The sequence below is a fragment of the Camellia sinensis genome, chromosome 3, assembly GCF_055761805.1.
Source record: "Camellia sinensis isolate YWXY chromosome 3, ASM5576180v1, whole genome shotgun sequence".
NCBI classification, from domain to species: domain Eukaryota; kingdom Viridiplantae; phylum Streptophyta; class Magnoliopsida; order Ericales; family Theaceae; genus Camellia; species Camellia sinensis.
In genome coordinates this window covers 87,918,715-87,941,977 of record NC_138963.1, presented here as the reverse complement: position 1 = coordinate 87,941,977, position 23,263 = coordinate 87,918,715, and the positions used below count along the sequence as shown (strand labels likewise).

Below are 23,263 nucleotides of genomic sequence, written 5' to 3'. Positions count from 1 at the left end.
TCCATCACCCACAATTCACTCAATCAGACATTTATCACATAAAATTTAGTAATATCTATAACTTAATTAAATCCCACTCTCAATTAAATAAATTAATAAAAAAAATACACATCCACAAAAGGATACCACTTTGTGTTTATTTTGTAATTTAAAGAATCTTTAAAAAAAATCCAACAATAAATCAAAATAAATCCCCTTTTTCCTTTGTGTTTTGTTAGTTTTTTCATGTATAACAATAATTTGATTATGTTATCTTTGCTTACTTTAAAATTATTGTCTTATAATTTTTGGTACAAAAAGTTGCATTAGCTCCTCAGTGATGCATGTTTATAATTGATTTTTAAACTTTTTTTTTTTATGTACTTACAATAAATAATGATATTTACTGAGATTTTCTATTCTTTGTCTTTTGTATTCCAGTTTGAATTCTATTGAAGAATAAGATATGCAAACTTGAGGTACCACTGCCAAAATATGTCAACACCAATTGGATAATCATTTGATATTTCTAGGTTTGAAGTTGAATTACAAATTTTTAGATCTTTGGTTACATACTATTTTTATGAATTCTATAGCAAATGTTATCATGTAGGAGTTGATGATTTCAATGTGCAACATTAACTACAATAGACTATCATGTTTGTGGGTTTTCTTAGTAGATTTTAATATGACTAGAAACAATTAGTGATTATCATATCTATATATATAATAAATATATAGCCTGCATGATTTTAGATCTTTGATACATTTTATTTATATGGATTCTACAGCAGATGTTATCATGTAGGAGTTAATCATTTCAATGTACAAAATTAACTACAAATAACTATAGACTATCATGTTTTTTTTCATGAAAGTCATATGTTACACATCCTTATGTCATTATCTATACTATAAACCAATAGCATGAGTTATATAAGCTTCAACTTAATACTTTATTCAGGATGGATATGATTTTTAATTGAGAAATTAATCAAACATGACTTAAGTCTAAGATGGCTCAGTTGGTAGCCAAAAGAAGACTGTTTTTGACATGGCATTCTGATTGTAATGATCCAACATTCAAGAATCGTCTTCTCAATATAGAAAAGGAGACTCGACATTTGATAACTATCATTTGATGTTTGAAAGATTACGAAGTAGTGCCCGTCATAGTGGTAATCTATTGACTTCTACACAACAATGTTACATTTGAAACTTTCTTACAATCTTATTAGTGAGACCTTCACATTTTCGATAATCTTTTAAGAATCACAAAGATAATAATATGATTTTATATTATATATTAGGTGTTGATAAAGAATATGAAAATCAATATCGAAAATATCTTTCCTCCAAGTTGGCACGACTGGTGGCAAGAAGAAGATTACTTTTAACACGATATGATCGCAATGATCCTACATTAAAAGATCTCCTTCGGAAAATAGAAAAGGAGAATCAACATTTGAGGATCACAGTCTTGTGACTCAAAAGAATGCAACATGGTGCTTTCAGACAAACATGCAGTCGCAATAATGACAATGCTCCTGATGTTAATCACGTTGGAATTCAGATTCTTGTATCTAATGAATTAGACACAAATGATTCAGAAGTGTGAGCTCCTAATATTGCACCACCAACTTCAAATAGAGCACATCCACCTGGTAATAAACATTTAGCCAACTGTGTATTCTATATAAATTTCTTACAAACATTAGAAATTCATAATTATAATCTAAATCTAAATAATTTCAAGTAGTACATTTACCACACGTTTTAGAAGAAGAAAAATTTCAGACCGCTCAAACTTTGGTGGGAGAACAATAACATGCTCTAGATGTCAAGCAATGATGTAGAAAAAGAAAAGAGTAAGTGATAGTCCATTGAGTCGACCAAAATTTAGTCTCTGTTGTCAAAGTGGACAAGTGATGTTGCCTTTATTGCCAGAAGCTCCTGAATTTTTGCAACAACAGTTTACTAGTATGAGATTCAGGGAACACATAAGGACATATAACTCTCTATTATCTTTCACGTCCGTGTGGTGGGAAAATCGATCAATCAGTGTTAGATGGAAGGGGTCCTTATGTCTTTCGTATTAGTGAAGCAAATTTTCATAAAATTGGTTCTTTACTACCAGAAGCTGGGAAAAGGCTTAAATTTGCACAACTCTATATTTGTGACACTGAGCATGAAATTTGCAATAGAATGGACGTTATGAATAGGTGTGGTGGCATATCAGGAATTGATACGTCCAGATTAGAAGGTTTACAGTCAATGTTGAATGTCATCAATCCATATGTATCAATTTTTCGCACTGCTCGAGACATGATCTGTCAGAATGGTGCTCAAGAATTGCATATTCGCATTTTAAGTTTGAGGGATAGAAGACAGTAGACTAGACCCACTACAACTGAAATTGCCGCATTAATTGTTAGTGATAGGTCTAAAAGCACTAGAAATCGTGACATAATTGTTAGAAAATTGAATGACATTTACAAAGGATTAATGAAATACATCCTTCACACATGCCACTTCAATATCCATTACTTTTTCCCTATGGGACTAATGAATGGAGAAGGTCTATAAGTTTTACTCTGGGTACAAACAACAATCGAAAAGGAGTGTCAATAAGAGAGTTTTATGCATTTAGATTTCAATTTCGAGTTGGAGAAGGGAAAACGCTATTGCAAGGGGGACATTTGTTCCAACAATTTGTTGTTGATTATTATGCAGCTATTGAGCAAGATAGACTAAACTTATCAGGCATAAACAGAATGTGTTGCGGACTGATTTGTACAGAGGTTTAGAAGAAGCTGTGACTACGGGTGACAGTCATGCATCAACTGTTGGTAGGAGATTTATACTCCCATCATCTTTTACAGGTAGCCCACGAAATATGATTCAGCATTACCAAGATATGATCGCAATATGTCGAAATGTGGGATTTCCTGACTTTTTTGTCACATTCACATGTAACCCAAATTGGTCATAAATTCAACAGGAGGTAGAATGCATTCCAAATCAATGCACAGAGGATATACCGGATATACTTGCGAGAGTTTTTTGAATTAAATTGAAACAACTGATGGCATATTTCAAGAAGCGAAAATTCTTCGGCAAAACAATTGTAGGTTTGTTTTTATTTGAACTGGACAATTAGATTAGCTAAATTTAGTTTAAAGTTAACAAATAATATTATTTTTTCTTGATTATATATTCACGTCATCAAATTTCAAAAGCGAAGATTACCGCATTTACACATTATCTGACATTATCAGCAGATGACCAGATAAAATCACCAGAAGAAATTGATGATATAATTTGTTCTAAAATTCCTGATATGGATGAAGATCCATTAGCATTTCAAACAGTAATGAGGTGCATGATGCATGGTCCTTGTGGCAGTGCTAACCCTAATGCCCCATGTATAGTGAATGGAAAATGTTCAAAACATTATCCGAAGAATTTTGCAGTGAAACGAGTATTGATGAAAATGGATTTGCCATCTATAGGTGAAGGGATACAAAGAAAAAATACATGGTTAATGGATTTAAAATTGACAACATATGGGTTATTCCATACAACCGTGATCTTATTGTACTGTATGATGCCCTTATCGATATTGAGCATTGTGCACACAACAAATTGATCAAGTATTTATATAAGTACATACATAAAGGTCGTAATCATGCAACAATTGTAATTGAAGATAATGTTAATCGACTTAACATTGATGGACAAAGTCGGTGTAGAGAGGCTGATGAGGTAAAACAATACTTAGATTGTCGATATATCTCTGCAATTGAATGTTGATTAGGAATGGCAACAGGCCGGGCCGGGGATCGCACTCCCCGTCCCCGATCCCCGAAGGTGAAAAAATCCCCGTCCCCGCCCCCGATCCCCGGCGGGGAACCCATCACTCCCCCCGCCCCCGCCCCTTAACGGGGATCAGGTTTTCCCGACCCTGAAATATCCCCGACCATTTTTTTTTTTTGGTTCAACACACAACACAAGAACAACAATTTAATCTATTTTGCAACAACAATCATCAACAGTTTAATCTGTTTTCAACAACAATCATCATTAACAACTCTAAAAAAAAAATCAGAAATTGAAGAGGAGAACGTAGATTTGAAATTGCAGAGTAGAGGGCTGAAAACAGATCTGCCAAAAAATAATAATAATAAAACAAAATCACTTCATCATTCCATAAACTCAGATATGTAAATTTAGAGAGGAAAAAGAAAAAAGAAAAAAAAAAGGTTGAAACAGATATATATATATATATAAATATATATACACTCATATATATATATATATATATTTATATATATACATATATGTATGTATGTCAACCCTAGATCGAAATCCCTAGATCGATTAGTTTAACGCGAGAAAAAGAGAGAGATAACCTTGAAATCCCTAGATCGAAATCCCAAGATCGATTAGCGGCAGTGAGGGAGGATCGATGGTGAGAGATGAGCGGCGGTGAGGAAGGATCAGCAGTGGTAAAGGATGAACGGTGGCCGTCGTTGTGTGAGAGTGAGAGTGATGGACGAGCAGTGGCCGTCGTTGTGTGAGAGAGAGAGAGAGAGAGAGAGAGAGAGCAGCGTTGTGTTGTGTGACAATGAGAGAGAAGGAGCAGTGTATATCAACCAAACCCTACACACACATATATATGTAGGAGGGCATAAGAGTAATCTTACCTCGAGGCAGGGGTCGGGGACGGGGCCGGGCCGGGTCCAGGGTTAGGACATGTATCCCCGTCCCCGGCCTGAACATCATTGGGGATTTTTTTTTGAATACCATCCCCGGCTCGTGGGGGATATTTTTCGGGGAATAACCGTTCAATTCGGGGTCGGGGGATCGGGTCACCGTCGGGCCGGGTTCAGATTGCCATCCCTAATGTTGATGGCATATATTTGAGTTTGAATTGCAAAAGCAATACCCTTCAGTTGAAGGGTTACAACACCATCTACCTGGAGAACAATCTATTCTATTTAGAGACACAGATAACATTTCGTCAATTATTAATCAGGCGGGGGTTCACGAGACAATGTTTACAAGGTGGTTTCAAGCAAACAGAGATCATGTAGAGGCTAATGCATTAACATATGATAAGTTTCCTAGCTCATGGGTTTGGAACCAGAAACAGAAGAAGTAGAAAACAAGGCAACAACAAATATGCATAGGTAGATTGTATTATGCACATCCTAATTCTGGTGAATGATATTATTTACGTATGTTGCTTACCAAGGTTAGAGGTGCAAAATGTTAAGAAGATATTAAAACCGTTAATGGCATTGTGCACCCAACATTTCAATCTGCATGCCTTGCACTTGGCTTACTTGACGATGATAATGAGTGGGACACAGCTTTAACAGAAGCCTCAACATGGGCATCGGGTGCTCAACTGCAAAATATGCTTTGCTTAATGCTAACGTTTTCCGAGGTTTACAAATGCATATGAATTGTGGGAGAATCATTGGTTTGACCTTACTGATGATTTACAAAATAGGGTACAAAAGCAAATTCGGAATGGCAATATACATCTCGAAGAATGTGAATTGAAATTTTTAGGATTGCTTGAAATTGAGCACATACTAAATCAGAATGGAAGGTCTCTTAAAGAGTTTCCTCCGATGTGACTACCATCATTTCGATTAGGTCAAATGGTTACTAATAGGCTCATAAGAGAGGAACTGAACTACGATAGCATTTCAGAAATGCAATATTTTGAATCTTTGTACATGGGATTGAATGATGACCGATTGAAAGTGTTTAACACCATAATGGAAGTTTATTTCACTCATCATGGGGGCTTATTTTTTGTGTATGGTAGTGGAGGAACTAGAAATACGTATTTATGGAACACTTTAAATGAAAAATTTTGATCCAATAAGAAGATCATTCTTTCTGCTGCATCATTAGGTATTGCAACTTTGCTCTTACCCGGGAAACAAACTACTTATTCTCGTTTCAAGATTCCACTTGACCCTGATAACTCATCATGTTGTTCAGTAAATCAAGGGACAAATTTGGCGAGATTAATTCAAGAGGCATCACTAATTATATGACATGAAGCACCAATGGTTAGTCGTCATGCTTTTGAAGCTATTGATCATACATTTAGGGACATATTGAAAAATGCAGAACATTGTTCAGAGGATAGGGTTTTTGGTGGAAAACTATTTGTGCTTGGTGGTGACTTTGGACAGATATTGCCTGTTGTACCTGAAGATGGGCATGAACAAACAGTGGAAGCTTCATCACCTAAGTCAACAATTTGGGAGCATTGTCAAGTTTTGCATCTTACCAGAAATATGTGTGTTATAGCACAAGATATTTCTAATCATACGTGTCATGAATTATGTGACTTTGCAGAGTGGATTAAATTGGTTGATGAAGGGACAACAATGAGAAGCTCATTTAGTAAAGGCTATGAACCTAATTGGATACAGATACCAAAAAAATTTGTTATAAAAAATGGAGAAAGCGATTTGCACCAGTTAATCGATGACACCTATCTTGATTTCATAAATATTAAGATATGTCGTGCTTAAAGAGGGTTTACCAGTAAAAAAAATTGTTGATTGGAAAATCAAAATATGTCAGGCAATGCAAAAATTAGGAAAAAAATAAATGGAAAAAAATTGATGGAAACAATATTAGACCTTTTGCCATCGAACTGGAATAAAATAAAGGAAACAATTTTTCAAAAGTTGAAATCAAAGATACCTAAGACTTAATGGATACTTTAATAGAGGAGAAGCGTGAAGTTCATCCTCTATGGATTGAACTTGAGTAAGAGCGGATGACTCCAAATTTAACTATACGAGAGCATATGTTACATAAAAAACAAGTGTTTTATAAATTTAGGAAAAAAAAGTTTCCAACCCCACATTGCAATATTAGTTCATGTCATAGTTAACACACTTCCAACCTCATGGCCTATTCAAGAAATTCATAAAATAAAATAAAAATTAAAAAAGACTTTCCAAGGCATGCGATCATTGATAGTTATGTTGGAGGAAATTGAAAATGATATGAATTGTTTACAAGTATTGGATGAAGTGGAGCAACGCATTGGTAATGAAAATATTAAAGTGGAACAACAACAGCAACAACAAAATAATGGTTGTGAAGAGCATGAAGTGAAATAACAACACAAAAGTGAGGACAATTAAATCAAGGGAAAATTAGTCTAGGGTCCCTCCCCCACTTTTCGTAATGGAAGAGATCCACAAAATTATTTTTTGATGTCTAAGGTCCCTAAACATATATCAGAGAAATTTGACTCTTTGCCCACAATTTCTCTCTCTCTCTCTTCGACTTCGCGTTGTTGATTCTTCATTAGATAAGGCCTAGCCCCAGCAACAATAACGTTGTGTCTTCCTCTTCTGCTGCTACGCCTATGGAAATAGCCATCGATGGATCCGACTCCGACGAGTGATAGTCTGAAGTGAAGCACCAAGATGAGGTGGAGATGGTATCGGCATGAACCAATGGTAACCAAAGCTGTCGCGGCATTAATGGTAACCGAAGCTATGACCGCCGATGGTGTGCAAGGTGGCTTGGTCTTCGGTGATGACGACGGCCCCTAGAGTGGCAGCCATGGGCTATGAGTACGATGACATAGTTTCTGGAGTGGATGGTTCTCCATTGTTTGGGGAGATAGCTATTAGCTCAACTTCAGTAGTAGATAATAGTCCACAGGCTGGTGACTTTGCAAAGCAGCAGTTCCCAGAAATAATAAAAAATGGTCCGCCACTTGAACCAGATTCAGAAGTTAGTTTTTCATATTCTAGAGAGAGAAATATTTATAGGGATTTTAATGGGGCATATGGCGAGGAATTCTGTGGATTTTCCTCTAATGATGGTATGGTTGGAAGGGACGATGCTGACCTTAAATCACCATCTGATTTCCAAAATTCTCCAGATCATCCATCAGATCCTGAGGTTCATGTGCATCTAGATGATGTGGTAACAGAAACCATTCATTCAGAACCAATGATTGTGGCTACTACTATTGCTGACACTCATTATGATGATAATGAAGATGATGGCAAATCTTTATCCACAAGTTGTGCAAAGTTGCAAGAATAATGGGTTTGTGAAGAAGACTTGACTGTTTTATTAATACAACTAGTATAAGCAATACTATTGGTGTTCATGTATAGTGGAGAATTCGCTGGATTTTCACATTAACTTCAAGATAGGGAAACTCCCATAGCCATGGCCATTCACCTGAACTGAATTTTCTCTGGATTGAAACCAGAGAAATTCTCTGGTTTTTTAACCGAATTTTCTCTGGGTTGGTCTAGAGAAATTCTTTGGTTTTTAAACTAAATTTTCCCGATTCAAGAATTTCAGTATTATGGAGATCCAGGTAGATTTTGGCAAATCATCACAAATCTCATGGGTGATTCAATCAAGGTAAGTATGCATCAGCTTCTCAAATTTCAGTCCAACAACCCAGAGAAAATTCAGATCAACCAAACCAGAGAAATTCTCTGGACCAACCCAGAGAAAGTCCAGAGAAAATTCAGTTCAGACCAAAGAAAATTCATTCTAAACCAAAGAATTTCTCTAGACCATGTAAACAAACCCATGGTGGTAACGCTGCAAATTGAAACAGGTGAAGAAATTATGAAAATATTGAGGAATTTTCTCTAGACCAATTTTCTCTGGATCAACTTGAGGGACCTTAGACATTATGAAAATATTGAGTGTCCTTTATGCTGTAAAGTCTTAATACTAGGGACCTGAAAAAAAATTCCCCTTAAATCAACACCCCTTATAAGATAATATATCTATTTTTTTTAAAAAAATTGTTTGTCTATAAAAAATGATAACAAAAAAATGTTAACACTTTTTTTATTTTACAGGTACTTTTTGGAACATTTGAACATGATGAACAACATCTATTGAGTTTTAATTTATCAAGATTTATGACATTTAGTTTATTATTAGTTTTTTTAGCATATATATGTTTTAGATATTAGGTTCATTGAGAAAACATCTTATTTATTGTTAACATAGATTACTTCATTAGTTAGAGATTAAATTTATTATTTTAAGAAAAATAACTCAATTAGATGATTATAATATTTTAAGAATATTTACTTTGAAATATTATCTTCACTTATAAAATTTAAAAAGATGATCTCTGTGTATTATAATTATAATTTTACAAATTAACTTAAAAATTAATACATTATTAAAAAATTTATGTATTATTAAATTAATTCTATGGTGTCGTTTGGGAAGAGCTCATTTGGGCTCTTTTGGCTCTTTGAGTCACAAAAGACAGAATAGGCTATTTGAGCCACAACAAACAAAACATCACATCCAACCCATAATCATTACACTTCTCTCTCACAAAAAAAAGTAAAAAAAGCCAAAAACTCAAAAAGTCCTTCTCAAACTAAGCTTTTGAGCCCAAGCTCAAATAGCCAAAAAAGTCAAAAAACCAAAAAATCTACCCACTTCCCAAACGGAGGCTATATATAACACGGGATAAAATATATACATAACTTCCAAAAACACGATATTTGTAGTCCAAGACCAAGAGTTTTTTTTTTTTAAATATTCTATAAAAAAAATTTAGAGAATTAACTCATTTTTTAAATTATTTGAGAAGCTAACTTACTTTTTAAAATCGTATTTTGAAAATAAAATTTAAATTGAAATTACATTTTCAACATATAATTTGATTTTGAAACCGCATGTTGAAAATATAATTTATAATGGCATGGGTTTACTTTTTTAAATTGTATTATCAACATGCGATTTCAATGTGAAATTATATGTTGAAAATACAATTTCAATTTTAAAATCACATTTTCAAAATGTAATTTCAAAAAACAGATTAGTTTAAAAAATGAGTGAATTTTTTAAATTATATTTTTTTTAGAATATTAATAAATAAATAAATAAATAAAAACTCCCAAGACCTAAACAAACAGGTCAATGATCCAAAGGAGTGTTAAGAGATTGGAACAGAGAATCTGATCCCCACAGTCACACTAAAGAGGGTCACCACTTTAGAGGAGCATGTCGTGGCAGAGTAAACAACTACTCCTCTTCCTGCGGGATTAAGCTTCCTCTTTTCTTTCCCCTCTCGTCTTCCTTTATGCTCTTCCTTCGGGTATAAGCTTCCTTCTTTCCTCTCTCTCTTCTTCGTTGATGCTGTTTGATTAGAGAATTTAAGAAAAAATATTTTAAAAAAAAGAAGAAAAAATATATAAATATATTATATTCACATTTTTCCCGTCATATACCTCCTCTTCTTCTTCCTCAATTTCCATTCTCTCTCACAGATCAGGAAAAAAAAAATATATATATATATATATAAAAAAAAACCCATCATCAACAATGGCATCCTTCAGATCTTCTTCCATACCCTGTTTCCTTTTCCTCTGCTTCGTCCTCTCATCCGCACTCGACATGTCAATCATCACCTACGACCAAACCCACAATCAAAACAGAACCGACGCTGAGGCCATGGCTATTTACGACAAGTGGCTCGTTCACCACGGCGGTAAGGCCAGCAATGCGATCGGCGAGAAGGGGAGGCGGTTCGAGATCTTCAAGGACAATCTCAGGTTCGTCGACGAGCACAATGCTGCAGAGAACCGGACTTACAGGGTTGGGTTGAACCGGTTCGCCAATCTGAGCAACGAGGAGTACCGGTCCATGTTTCTGGGTGTGAGGATGGAGACGAAGAGGCGGTTGTCGAGTCCGAAGACAAGCGATCGCTACGTTTTCCAGGCCGGCGATAAGTTGCCGGAGTCGGTGGATTGGACGAAGAAAGGAGCTGTTGTTTCTGTTAAAGATCAAGGCCAGTGCGGTAAGTCCTCCGTCACTTTGTGGATTAAAAATTATTTTTATTGGTGACAGAAATCTGATCCCATTAAATAGTTAATGATATCTCTTTACTTGATTGGATAAGATTTTTGTTAACAATTTATTTTGAAAATTATATTTATTGGTGACCGAAATCTGATTCGATTATCATATCCGAACAACGCAATTTTTTATATAAAATAAAATATTCATCAATATTTACATATTATACGGTTCGAATTATCAGGCCACCGCACGCTCCTCGGACTAGGGAGAAGCGTGGCCCTACATCATATTATGCTCGTCCTCTCTGTCTCTCGTGTGTATTGCATAGATGTATAATGTGTTTGATTTTGACTCATCATATGATACAGATAAATAAATTTATGGTTATGGGAACGGGAGACTCGTATGGGTGCGTGGGACCAGGACCTCATTAACTAGTCTGTTTGTTTAGATAGAAAATTGCTATCATTGTGGAGAAAATTTTAGTTAAAAATTTGTTTTATTTGATGCCAGATTGATATATTTTACTGCTAGATAGAAACTTTTGTTTTTTTGTCTCTTTCAAGTAAAATTATGTATTTTTTAGCTCTATGTTTGCTTAGATGGAAAATTGCTCTTATTGTGCTGAAAATTTTGGGAAAATTTTGTTGTATTTGATGCGCAATTGATATATTTTACTGTAAAGTAATTCCTTTTGGGCAGAAACTTCCTTGATTGTTTCATCATTTTCAGGTAAAATTATCTTATTTTTTTTGTGTTTCTTAACATTTCTTTTTTTTATCAAACAAACAACCTGATCATGTAATCTGACTACCCTTTTGGGGGCATAATTGGGTTCCCCTTCATTTTGCACATACACGTACTTGTTACGGATCTATTATAAGCAAAAATTATGGTAAGTTGGTGAGGTTTGACTAGCCTTTTGGGGCATAATATGAACATACTTGTTATGAACCATATTAGTAGCAAAAAATCAGAAGCAAGTTTGGTGAGGTACGAGATTTGGTTCTCTACCTAATTAAACTAGAATAGATGGGTGTTTGTTTGGATGGGCTGGATTAGGGAGGATTGCAATGCAATGGACCATTAGTTGCGAGATAAATAGTCCCTTCCCTGGACTATTTGGCTGGAAATGACGTGTATTTGACTATTAGTCTAACCTTTACTTTTCTAACTAAATGATGGACTAGTAAATCTATTGGATATAAAGTCCAATCCCATGAGACAAACACCCCTAAGGTGTTGATTAAATTGGCATGGGACACCAATCTCGGATAATAGAGATAGTTGGGTGTTGGTGGACCATGTGAGAGAGACCTATATAATCTTTATGCAGTGAAATTTCTTTCCTTGTTGATAGTTTTGAGTTTATTTAATGGCATTCATTTTCCTTCTTGTATGTAATTGTAATTCGTAGCATTCAGTGATGTTGTCAATTTAGTTGAGATACAAAATGCACCTTTGTAACAGCCTCTTCAAACCTAAAATTTGAAATTTAAGAGAGTATGCTGACCTGATAAAAAGGGTCATCTTTTTATATTTTTAATCTACTATATTATATGAGATGAAATAATATTATATGCAACATATGGTGTCAAAAATGCATTTTACTCATTTTCTAACAAAACTAGAGATATAATGATAATGTTAAATACAAAAATATAAAAACTGTTCAATAGAAAGTATCGGAGACGTATTGTTCTACACCCTTACTTATGTGTCGGGTCGGGTGTCTCTGACACGAGTATTTAATTTAGTTTTAAGACCTCGTTTGGGAACAGGCTAATTTAGTAACTTTTTTGCTATTTGGCTAAAAAGGTAGGTAAAAAAAACTTGTATGTTTGGGGTGACTTTTTGGCTAATTACGAAAAGATGTGCAAAAAGTAGAGAGAAAAGAGAATCTTTGACTTTTTGGTATGGGTTGTTGGCTTTTTGGCTAATTTAGTAATTTTTTGGCTAATTGGCTAAAATAGCCTCTTGCCAAACGAGGCCTAAGAGTCCATGTCAGGTGGTTGGGCCATCTCTTGAAGTTTTGGAGCTTGAATGGTGTTAACCTTGTCTGCTATTAACCATTGCTAATTTTCAGTTTAGAAAATTTTGGAATATGCTAACAACCAAATTTTTTTATGTAGTATTTTCTTCTTGAATAGGTGACAATGGCATGTTTTTAGTTATGGCTTATAGTAATGGCCTTTATGTTTTAAACCACAATAGGTCACATCATTCTGGATGATAATTTTGTACTGCTTTTCAGTTTGTCCTGCACTACTCTGAAAAATGTTATTGTTCAAAACCTGAAAAAGGATATTGGAAAGTGTCCTGTATTTTTATATTCTATTTGCCCCAAATGCTTTCATATACTCTGCGTCTCTTTTCCGAATTCTTTTCATCTAAATTAATCAATTAATTTTTTAAAATGAAGGGAGTTGCTGGGCCTTCTCAACGATTGCTGCTGTGGAAGGGATAAATCAGATTGTAACAGGCGATCTGATCTCTTTGTCGGAGCAGGAGCTGGTGGATTGTGACAGATCTTATAATATGGGGTGCAATGGAGGTCTCATGGACTATGCGTTTGACTTCATCATTAACAACAGTGGCATTGATTCTGAGGAAGATTACCCTTACCGAGCTGTTGATGGCACATGCGACCCCTACCGGGTTTGTCTTTATACCAAACTTAAAAAAACACAGAAAAAAAAAAAAGAAAAAAAGAACAAGAATGTTTTTGTACACTGGTTAAATTAGCATATATATGTTATAGACGCTTTAATATTTTGATTTCAGAAAAATGCCCATGTTGTTAGCATTGAAGGATACGAAGATGTTCCAGAAAATGACGAGAAGTCGCTGAAGAAGGCTGTGTCCTATCAACCAGTTAGCGTTGCCATTGAAGCTGGGGGAAGGGCTTTCCAACTTTATGAATCGGTAAATGCATTTTTCTGAAAACCTTAGGGTTCTTTTGGTTGCAGCTTACAAGTTATGTTATTTTTAGGCTTATTTTTGTTTTTTAGTGAACTTTTTTCAACTTTAAAGTTGAAAGATGTTAATTTTTAGGTCCCTCAATCCTAAAAATTAAAAAAAGAAAAAGAAAAGGAGGCAAACTTTTATAGGCATTTTTTGATAAAATTTGGCGTATCCCCTTCCTTAATAAAGTTTTTTTGAATTTTTTTTAGTTTTAGGGATGTCCAGTATGGGACATAAAAGTAAAAAAAATGACATAATTTTTTTATAAGTTAATTAAGGACAAAAATAACCCCGGGGAAAAAAAAAAAAACAACAAAAAACAAAAACAACTTACAAGCTTGGCAGAGTAATTCTCTTCATATTAAGGCATGATATTAGAACCTGAGGGATGCTAACTTATTTAACAAGCTGAAACAAACAATTATTATGTCATGATTTTTTTAGTTGCAAATTGACTGTTTCCTTCAATCTTTTCAGGGTGTATTTACTGGACTCTGCGGGACAAATCTCGACCACGGTGTTGTAGCCGTTGGATATGGTTCAGAAGACGGTGTAGATTATTGGCTTGTGAAGAACTCATGGGGTCCCCACTGGGGTGAGAACGGGTACATCAAGATGGAGCGCAATGTCAATACAAATAGTGGCAAGTGTGGAATTGCACAAGCAGCCTCATACCCAATCAAGACCGGTCCAAACCCTCCCAACCCCGGTCCATCCCCTCCATCCCCAGTAAAACCCCCTACAGTTTGTGACGATTACTATAGTTGCCCCGGGGGAAGCACTTGTTGCTGTGTCTACGAATATGGTGGCTTTTGCTTTGGTTGGGGATGCTGCCCCCTCGAGTCTGCTACTTGTTGTGCCGACCACTCTAGCTGCTGCCCACAAGAGTTTCCTGTCTGTGACACTGATGCTGGGACCTGCTTACTGGTAATTTAACCATATCATCCATTTTTTTTTTTTTTTTTTTTTTTTCAGGAGTGAAAATTTTGAAAGAAAGAAAACAGCTAGCATAAGAATTTTAAGGTCTAACATATCTCAACTTTTTCCCAAGCTGATTAATTTTATTTTGGCATTCGTTTTGAGAGAGTTTTGAAGGAAAAAAAAAAATAGCATAAGCATTTTGAGGTGGACATAACTTTATTTTGAGGTGATAATTTTTTTTTCTTGTTACTTTTTTGAGAGAAAATTTAAAAAGAAAGAAAATAGCTAGCATAAGTATTTTAAGATGAAACATATCTGAACTATTTTCCCGGGATGATAATTTATTTTGTTTATATAACAGAGCAAGGACAACCCAGTGGGAGTAAAAGCGTTGCAGCGAGGTCCTGCTAACTGCGGTCGCCTGCATGTCGGCAGAATCAAGGATAGCGCTTGAGAAGCCTCGGTTTGTCTTGGGTTTTCGGAGAGCGAAATCAAAAAAGATTTTTTACTCATTTTGTTGTGGGAAAACAAATGCATATTATTGTTTGTATGGCGCCCCTCACCTCATATAGTTTGCATTTACTAACTTTGAGCTTTGTAAATAACTTATTTAGAATTTCTCAAACAAAATTACAGAAAAGGAAAAGAATATGGAGATTTTATATGTTTTTCTAAATTATTTTTTGTATTTAAAAGATTAATCAATTGTCTTGCGCTCTCTCTACTTGCATGTTTGTTATTTGTTTATCTTTTAGAATAAAAATAATTGTGTAGATTTTTTTTTTTTTGGCCCTTTTATTAGCTGCATTAATCATACACAGTTTCGAAGGTAGCGAAGAGGAGGGAGTGAGATGCAATTTGGGTTTTGGGGTTCAAGGACGGAGGCCTGTTTGGTTTATAGTTTATGACCAATGATACCGCTCTTAATTTTAGAATTTTAATTGAACTTTAATGATATGGAACAAGTCAAAATATCACATCAATAGATGGGTTTACCCCTTAGAACTTTTATAGAACTCTTATTTTAGAGTGCTCAAACATTTTTGATAGTTATAATGTTTGATAGTTTATTACAACTAAACGTCGATAATTAAAATTTGAAGCCAAAAACATTCCTTTCTCAAATTATAGCTTATTTAACCTATTTTTCCTTGATAAGCTTCAAGGATGACTGTACAAAATATCATTCAATTCATAGGATAAGGGGGTGTTGTTGTGCGTTAAGGCACAACAGTTACTGCTGCCCCCTTTTGGGAGGTCTTCCCAAGTATTTTTTAATAATCCGAACTGTTGATATTGTAAGGCTCGTCAAGAATATTATTCTTGTAAAAAATCAAATTAATCGGATATTCATAACTCTATGATTAGATCTCAATTGTTTTTAAAAATTTATGAAAGTTATGTTAACCGTTAATTTTTATAAAAACAAATTTGCTTTGGTTATAGGGTTACAGATATCCAATCAACTTTTTTTTTTGTATGGATGATCTACTCGACGAACCCTACAATATGAACGATTTAGATCATCGAAAAATATTTGGAAAAAAATCCCCCAAGGGGCACAACAGTAATTGTTGTGCCATAAAGCACAACAGCACCCCTCTCCGCAATCGACATTCATTCATCCGCTACTGCAAATTAAACTTTAAAATTTATAATCGCCTTTGAAACCGCTTCACTATAGTTAATACATATATATATATTTTTTAAATCTCTAATGAAATATCAAAGTAAAAATAAGTGTGAAAGAGAGAGATTTAAGATGTAAAATTTGTTACAAATTAGTAGTTATATATAAAAACTATTATGCAAAATTAATTTGTGTTATATATATGAAAAATATTATATAAATTAATATTATATATTATGCAAATACTTGATAATTATTTAAGAATATTCTTCAATCAACTAATAAATTAAAAAAACTTTTGTAAGGTAACAAAGGGAGATGTCAAAAATGACCGTTAGTGATGCTCTGCAACTCTGTGAACGGACAAACGACCATGGGTGCTCAACGAAGGAAAAGGATCACTTGATCCGGAGCACCAAGAAGATCAAAAGCACTACTGATCATGAGGATGCAGTCGTGGGTGAAACTGTGTCGCTGGAAACCAACAACGGAGATCTCAACTCTAATCCTCAAAGCCCTAAAATCATGGCGGAGGATAATGAATCTCAAATAGGGGCACCTGTCATTGCTGATAACCAGGCGACTGCTAAGGTTTTTGAAGTCCCGAAATCTTTCAAACAAGCCCTCATTCGTTCAAGATTCAACGAATCTGTGAATGAAAAGAACTTCGATTGTGATGTGGAGTCTTTCTCCTCTAATAAGGATGAACCAAGCATCACGGACATAACTGAAACAGAGGTTGAGGCGATGGTGGAGGAGCGAGATAGCATCTCCAAAGTCACAATCCCATCCAACCTGTGGAGGAAAGTCAGAGAACCATGGAGGAAATGTTTGATTGTAAGTCTTTTGGGGAAAACTATAGGCTATAAGTTGTTTATGGCCAAAGTCAAGAAGATCTGGGGTCTTCAGGGCAATTTTGAAGCCCTAGTTATTAAACATGGTTTCTTTATCGTTAAATTTGATATGATGGAAGATTATACTAAGGTATTTACGAGCGGACCATGGGTAGCCCTAGACCATTATGTAACTGTTGGAAGATGGCAACAAGACTTTAAATCGGATGAAGCGGAGGAGGATACTACAGCAATGTGGGTGAGGTTTCCTTATCTGCCCATAGAATACTATAATGAGAAAGTTCTATTTCACATTGCGAAGGTGTTGGGAACTCCACTAAAGATTGACATCAACACAGCCATGGCCGCTAGAGGTCGATATGCTTGGGTCTGCGTTGAAATGGACCCCCGAAAGCCATTAATCTCCCAAATCGCGATAGGTAAATACATATATCATGTTGAATATGACTATTTGCATTTATTTTGCTTTTCTTGTGGCAGGGTAGGTCACCGGAGGAACAGTTACAGTGATGGGATCATGCCGGAGACAACATCACAGGGACCAGCTACTACTGGGCATGAAGAACATCTACAGGCATCACCAAACATTGATCCTAGCCCATCCAAATTTGGGCCGTGGATGACAGTCCCCAAGTCTATTAGAAACCACAAGTGCCCAAACCCAAGAAGAAATAACACTCAACAAAGGAATAGGTTTGAAGCATTATAGGATGGGAGAGAATATCCCAAAAACAACAAAGCCTAAACAGGGAATAACATGGGCCGAAAAGTGAAAGCCCAAATGGAAGGGGGATTCAAATACAGATCACGACCATATGAGAGGAAGAATGAGTCCAACCACTCTGCTATGACTAAAGCTAAAAAGTTAGAAGAGATTAGACTGGGGAAGAAAAAGGATACTAACATGGAGATTACAAATCAAGAGGCAGCACTGGGGATAGGTGAGACTTCAATCCCTCAAAACTTTTCAAAGCAAACACCAGTCCTCCCTCTGCAAGTAGAAGAGGGTAACCAAGCTCCCAATCAGATCACAAGCCCATTACCTCCATCCCATATCAACCAAGCTGTAGTGCACACCACTGAACCCAGAGTAAGAAAACCCCCAGATAAACATAGAAGAGGAAGGAGAGAACTACCCCATGGAGATGCACAAGATGATCCAAGACAGAGTACTAGTGTGCTTAACACCAGGTAAAGAAGTATTTCACCTCATCACCTCCAAATAGTGAAACGAAGGAACAAAGTTGAGAATCCACCCACGAAGACAAGTGGATGCAAGCTAGGAGTGTCACTACCTATCAATGACTCCACTCAAGTCGGTGGACACAAACATCCAAGCCATCAGGGGCTATCTGAAGCTACATGATCAAAACCCGCTACCCTCCCATTATATACCATCTATGGATCTGCTTATTTGGAATTGTAGGGGGCCAGGTAACAAGAAATTCAAACGAACTTTGAGAGAGTTAGTCTAAATCTATAAACCTGAAATTATTATGCTTATGGAAACCAAAGTAGAGTTTACAACTATGGGATGTTCTTCAACTGTATGGGGTTTACTGCTTCAACTCATGTTGACCCAGTTGGCCGAAATTGAAGCATTTGGATGATCTGGAATCCCATTGTGGTAAATGTGCGAGTTGTTGAGGCTAGTTTACAACAAATCACAGCTACCATTTCTAGACAAGACTATCAAGACTGGTTACTTTCAGCTGTCTATGCAAGCCCTAATGCCAGGAAGAGAGATGAGCTTTGGGGATCACCTTGAGGCCATTGCTCAATCTATGAAGTAACCTTGGCTAGTAGCTGGTGATTTTAATGATTTCACCTCTACTAGTGAAAAAAAAGAAGCCTATACCCATCCAACAGTCAAAGTATAAGCCAAGATCAGAGAAGAAATGGGAAATTCAATGACAAACTTAACAATTGCAATCTCATGGACTTAGGTTGTACTAGTCCACGGCTGACTTGGAGTAATAATCGAAAAGGATGGGCCAACACAATGGTTAGACTGGCTAGAGCAATGTGTAATACTGAATAGAGAACTACCTTTCCAGATGGATCTGTTCGGAACCTTCCTCATACGTACTCAAACCATTCTCCCATGATGGTATTCACTCAAGGTAAGTCTCCTTTCAATCCTTCTTGTAAACCATTTAAATTTTTGGCAGCCTGGATTACTCATGAGGACTTTAAGTCTGTGGTGAGTAATAGCTGGGATAAACCAGCCTCCTCTCTGAGTCAAAAATTTGAAACTCTAGCCCAAGATGCTAGTGTTTGGAATAAAGAGGTCTTTGGTAATATCTTCAGAAGGAAGAGATGGTTGTTGGGGAGGATTGAAGGGATTCAAAAATCCCAAGCCCAAATCTATTCACATAATCTCCACAACCTTGAAATTGATCTTGTGGATCAATATAACAAACTTCTTTATCAAGAGGAGCTTCTTTGGTTCCAAAAATCTAGAGCCAATTGGATTACTCAAGGTGAGAGAAACACTAGATTTTTTCACCTTGCTACCCTGGCCCAACGTAAGAGAAGGAAGATTGATATGCTTAAAAATGATAGTGGTGAGTGAGTGGATTAACCTGCTCAACTTAAATATTTGATTCTTAATTACTTTACTAATCTTTTTAACTAGTCCCCCAACTGCTTTCTGAAGCAGTGGAACAAACTAGTGGCTTGCAAGCTGACTCTTGAGGATAATACTGAGCTTACTAAAGCTATCACTAATGATAGGTGTGGAGGGCTGTGAAGCACATTGGTGCTTTTAAAGCCCCTGGATGTGATGGGTTCCAAGTTGTTTTCTATCATAAATTTTGGTCTGTTATTGGTAATTATGTCTGTGATTATGTCAAAAACTGTTTTCAAACTAATCACATTCCTAGTGATGTCAACAAAACCTTAGTTGCCTTGATCCCTATGATTGACAATCCTGAGAATATAAAGCAGTTCAGACCTATTAGTTTATGTAATGTTTCTTACAAAGTCGTCTTTAAAATTCTTGTTAGTAGGCTCAAACCTTTTCTGAATAAGATTGTGAGACCTAATCAAAGCAGTTTTTTCCCAGGTAGAAATACCTGTGACAACATTATCATGTCTCAAGAAATTTTACATACTTTGAATCTTAAGAAAGGTCAGAAAGGTGGTATGATTTTAAAAATTAACTTGGAGAAAGCTTATGACAAAATTCCTTGGGATTTTCTTAAACAAACCCTAGAGGAATTTAACTTGGACTCTAACCTCATTGAGCTCATTATGTGTTGTGTTACTTGTGCTAGCACTGTTATCCTTTGGGAAGGAGAACCTCTGAAGGAGTTTAAACCTCTTAGAGGATTGAGGCAAGGAGACCCCATTTCTCCCTATCTGTTTGTTCTTTGCCTTAAAAGACTATCCAAAATGATCAGCCTTAAAGCTAAGGAGAAAAGTTGGAAAGGTGTGGAAATTACTAGAGGAGGGCCAGTCCTGACCCATCTCCTCTTTGCTGATGATCTATGCTATTTGGGCAGGCTAATATAAAAACTTATGAGACAATCAGATAGGTTATAGATGAGTTCTGCTATATCTCTAGCTTGAAAATTAACTCACATAAGTCTAAGCTCTTTATCTCTCCTAATGTTGATGGAAGGAGAGCTAGAGAACTAAGTACTCTATGTGGGATTCCTATTACTCATGATTTAGAGAAATACTTGGGTGTGCCACTGGTACATGGTAGGCTAAATAGAGGGCTGTTCAATGACATTGTAAGTAAAATGCAAAAAAGATTATCTAGATGGAAAGCTACTATCCTATCCATGACTAGTAGAGCTACCCTCATCAAATCTGTGACGTCTGCTGTTCCTAGTTACACTATGCAAACTATGCTCTTTCCTAAATTTGTTTGTAATGATATTGACAAGCTGAACAGGAACTTTCTCTGGGGTGATACAATGAAGAAACACAAAACACATATTGTAAATTGGGATGTGGTATGCAATATGAAAAGGCAAGGGGGTTTAGGGATCAAAAAAGCAAGGGATCAAAACCTTGTTTTGCTCTCTAAACTGGGATGGAATCTCATCAGTGACAAAGAAGGTCTATGGTGTGATCTTCCTCGTAAGAAATACTTATCTAAAACTTCCTTCCATGACTAGAAAAAAAGATGAAATGCATCCCATGTTTGGAGAGGCATTTTGACCACCAGAAATTTTTTGAGAAGAGTTGTGAAATGGAAAATGGGGTGATGGGAACATTGTCAATATCTGGAAAGATTGGTGTTGTGGAGAATGTTCCTTTGAGATGACTGTCCCACATACTAATCCTCCCTCTTAGAGCAATGTCATAGTTTGTAGTACTGTGAGAGAGCTGATAGGGGAGGATGGTAATTGGGATGAGGCTACTGTGAATAACAATTTCTCACCCCACTTGGCTAATACAATCTGAACTCTGTTTCTCCTAGTAATCTCCACAGGGATTTACCTATGTGGAAGGGGGCTCCAAATAGGATTTTTTCTATCTCCTCTGCCCATGAGCTTATTTTGCACAGGAATGATAATGATGAGGATTGGAATTGGTTGTGGAAACTCAGATTACCACAGAAACTTAAAGGTTTCTTGTGGACTGTGAGGCATGGCAAATTGCTTACTAATCAAATGAGACTGCACAGAGGCTTAACTCAAGATGCTTACTGCCCCAGCTGTAATATGACTGAGGACAGCCAGCATCTATTTAGAGACTGTTATAAGGCCAAAGAAATTTGGCTTGCTCTTTTTCACAAACATTGGTACCTTGATATGCGAAGGAAAAGCTGGATAAAATGGTTCATGAGTAATGCTAAAAACAAAAATCATTTTAATGCTGACCTCTCTTGGTATCTAGTTTTTACTGTAACCTTGTGGAAAATCTAGAAAAACAGGAACTTGTTTGTGTTTGAAGGAAAACCTACTGGTTACCAAGAGAGTCTCAAGTACATTTTAGATTATTCTAGGGAGATCCATCTAGCTTTCCTTAACTCTATACCAGTTCCTAGACCAGCTTATCAACTTATTTCCTGGTTATTACCACCTGCAGGACAACTGAAGCTCAACATTGATGGCAGTAGGAAATCATGAGGAAATGGAGGCTTTGGAGGCCTGATCAGAAATGAAAGAAGAGCATGGGTTTGTGGATATTATGGCAGACTACAGTCAGGAACCAGTTTGGAAACAGTTGTGCTACAGCAAGGTTTAAATGATGTGATCATAGAGATGGATGCAGCTCAAGTGGTGCACCTGCTAGAGGAAGAGATAGGAGATAAATGCCCTTTCAAGCATCTAGTGGAGGATACAAAAATCTTACTCAAAGGATGCAATTGCACTGTCCAACATGTTTGGAAAGAAGGTAATCTGTGTGCTTATGCTCTTGCCAAAAGCAGCTCAACCAGAGGACATGCTGATGGTGAAAGAACGCCCAGCTGAGATTAGAAGCTTGCTTGTTGATGATATGTTAGGACGTTCTTTGGAAAGGGCTTAGTCCCTTGTTTTATTTCCGTTGTAACCAAAAATGAATAAATTAAAACCACTCCAAATTGCCCAAATTACGATTTGATTATTTGTCAATCCGCTATTCACAGTTTGATTTATAATTTTACTCTCAAACTATCCACACTGTACCACCCACAATCCTAGTTGTAAGTAGAAGTTGTACTAAATAATTTGACACAAAACTCTAAAATTAAAATAAATTATAATTAGCTCATTTAAGTTGCACGGTACAGTATTCCTAACTAATTTTTCTTGAGCAAAAGTGATGTAATCTAGTAATCTATAAGGCTTCCACTTGGCAATGTTGCTGGGAATTTTGCAATTGTGAGGGAATATGAAGAATTAATGATGCAACCCCAAAAGACTAGAGGATTACATGAATTTCCAGAAGTTAGTTAACACATGTTTTAAAAGAAAATTTATCATGGGACTTTGAATAAGTTTAAGATCATTTGTTTAGGATAATTTAAGCAGTAGTATTACATACACTAATTAGTATATCAATTAGTGTACTAATATATATTATGATATTATTATTGATCCTAGTCATTATACAAATTACG

General features: G+C 35.9%; 3 protein-coding genes across 5 annotated transcripts; all 3 read left to right on the top strand.

Moving 5' to 3' along the window:
- The first annotated feature begins 6,068 nt into the window (after nt 1-6,068).
- LOC114296863 (uncharacterized) lies at nt 6,069-6,542 on the top strand. Its single transcript, XM_028241194.2, has one exon. The coding sequence runs from the start codon at nt 6,069-6,071 to the stop codon at nt 6,540-6,542; it is 474 nt and encodes a 157-aa protein (XP_028096995.2).
- A 3,493-nt stretch (nt 6,543-10,035) lies between these two features.
- Nucleotides 10,036-15,394, top strand: LOC114296876 (cysteine proteinase mucunain). Its single transcript, XM_028241202.2, has 5 exons — nt 10,036-10,831; nt 13,256-13,491; nt 13,618-13,758; nt 14,275-14,724; nt 15,080-15,394. The coding sequence occupies exons 1-5, from the start codon at nt 10,357-10,359 to the stop codon at nt 15,170-15,172; spliced, it is 1,395 nt and encodes a 464-aa protein (XP_028097003.2). The 5' UTR covers nt 10,036-10,356; the 3' UTR covers nt 15,173-15,394.
- A 1,239-nt stretch (nt 15,395-16,633) lies between these two features.
- Nucleotides 16,634-22,775, top strand: LOC114296880 (uncharacterized). 3 transcript variants are annotated; one of them, XM_028241209.2, is made up of 2 exons: nt 16,634-17,621; nt 22,249-22,775. In XM_028241209.2, exons 1-2 carry the CDS (start codon nt 16,667-16,669, stop codon nt 22,287-22,289), a joined length of 996 nt encoding a protein of 331 aa, XP_028097010.2. In that variant the 5' UTR covers nt 16,634-16,666; the 3' UTR covers nt 22,290-22,775. The 3 variants fall into 3 exon arrangements, 1 of the variants encoding a protein (XP_028097010.2); XR_003641320.2 differs by having other exon boundaries at nt 16,636-18,636; XR_003641319.2 differs by having other exon boundaries at nt 16,636-19,325.
- Nucleotides 22,776-23,263: the final 488 nt, after the last annotated feature.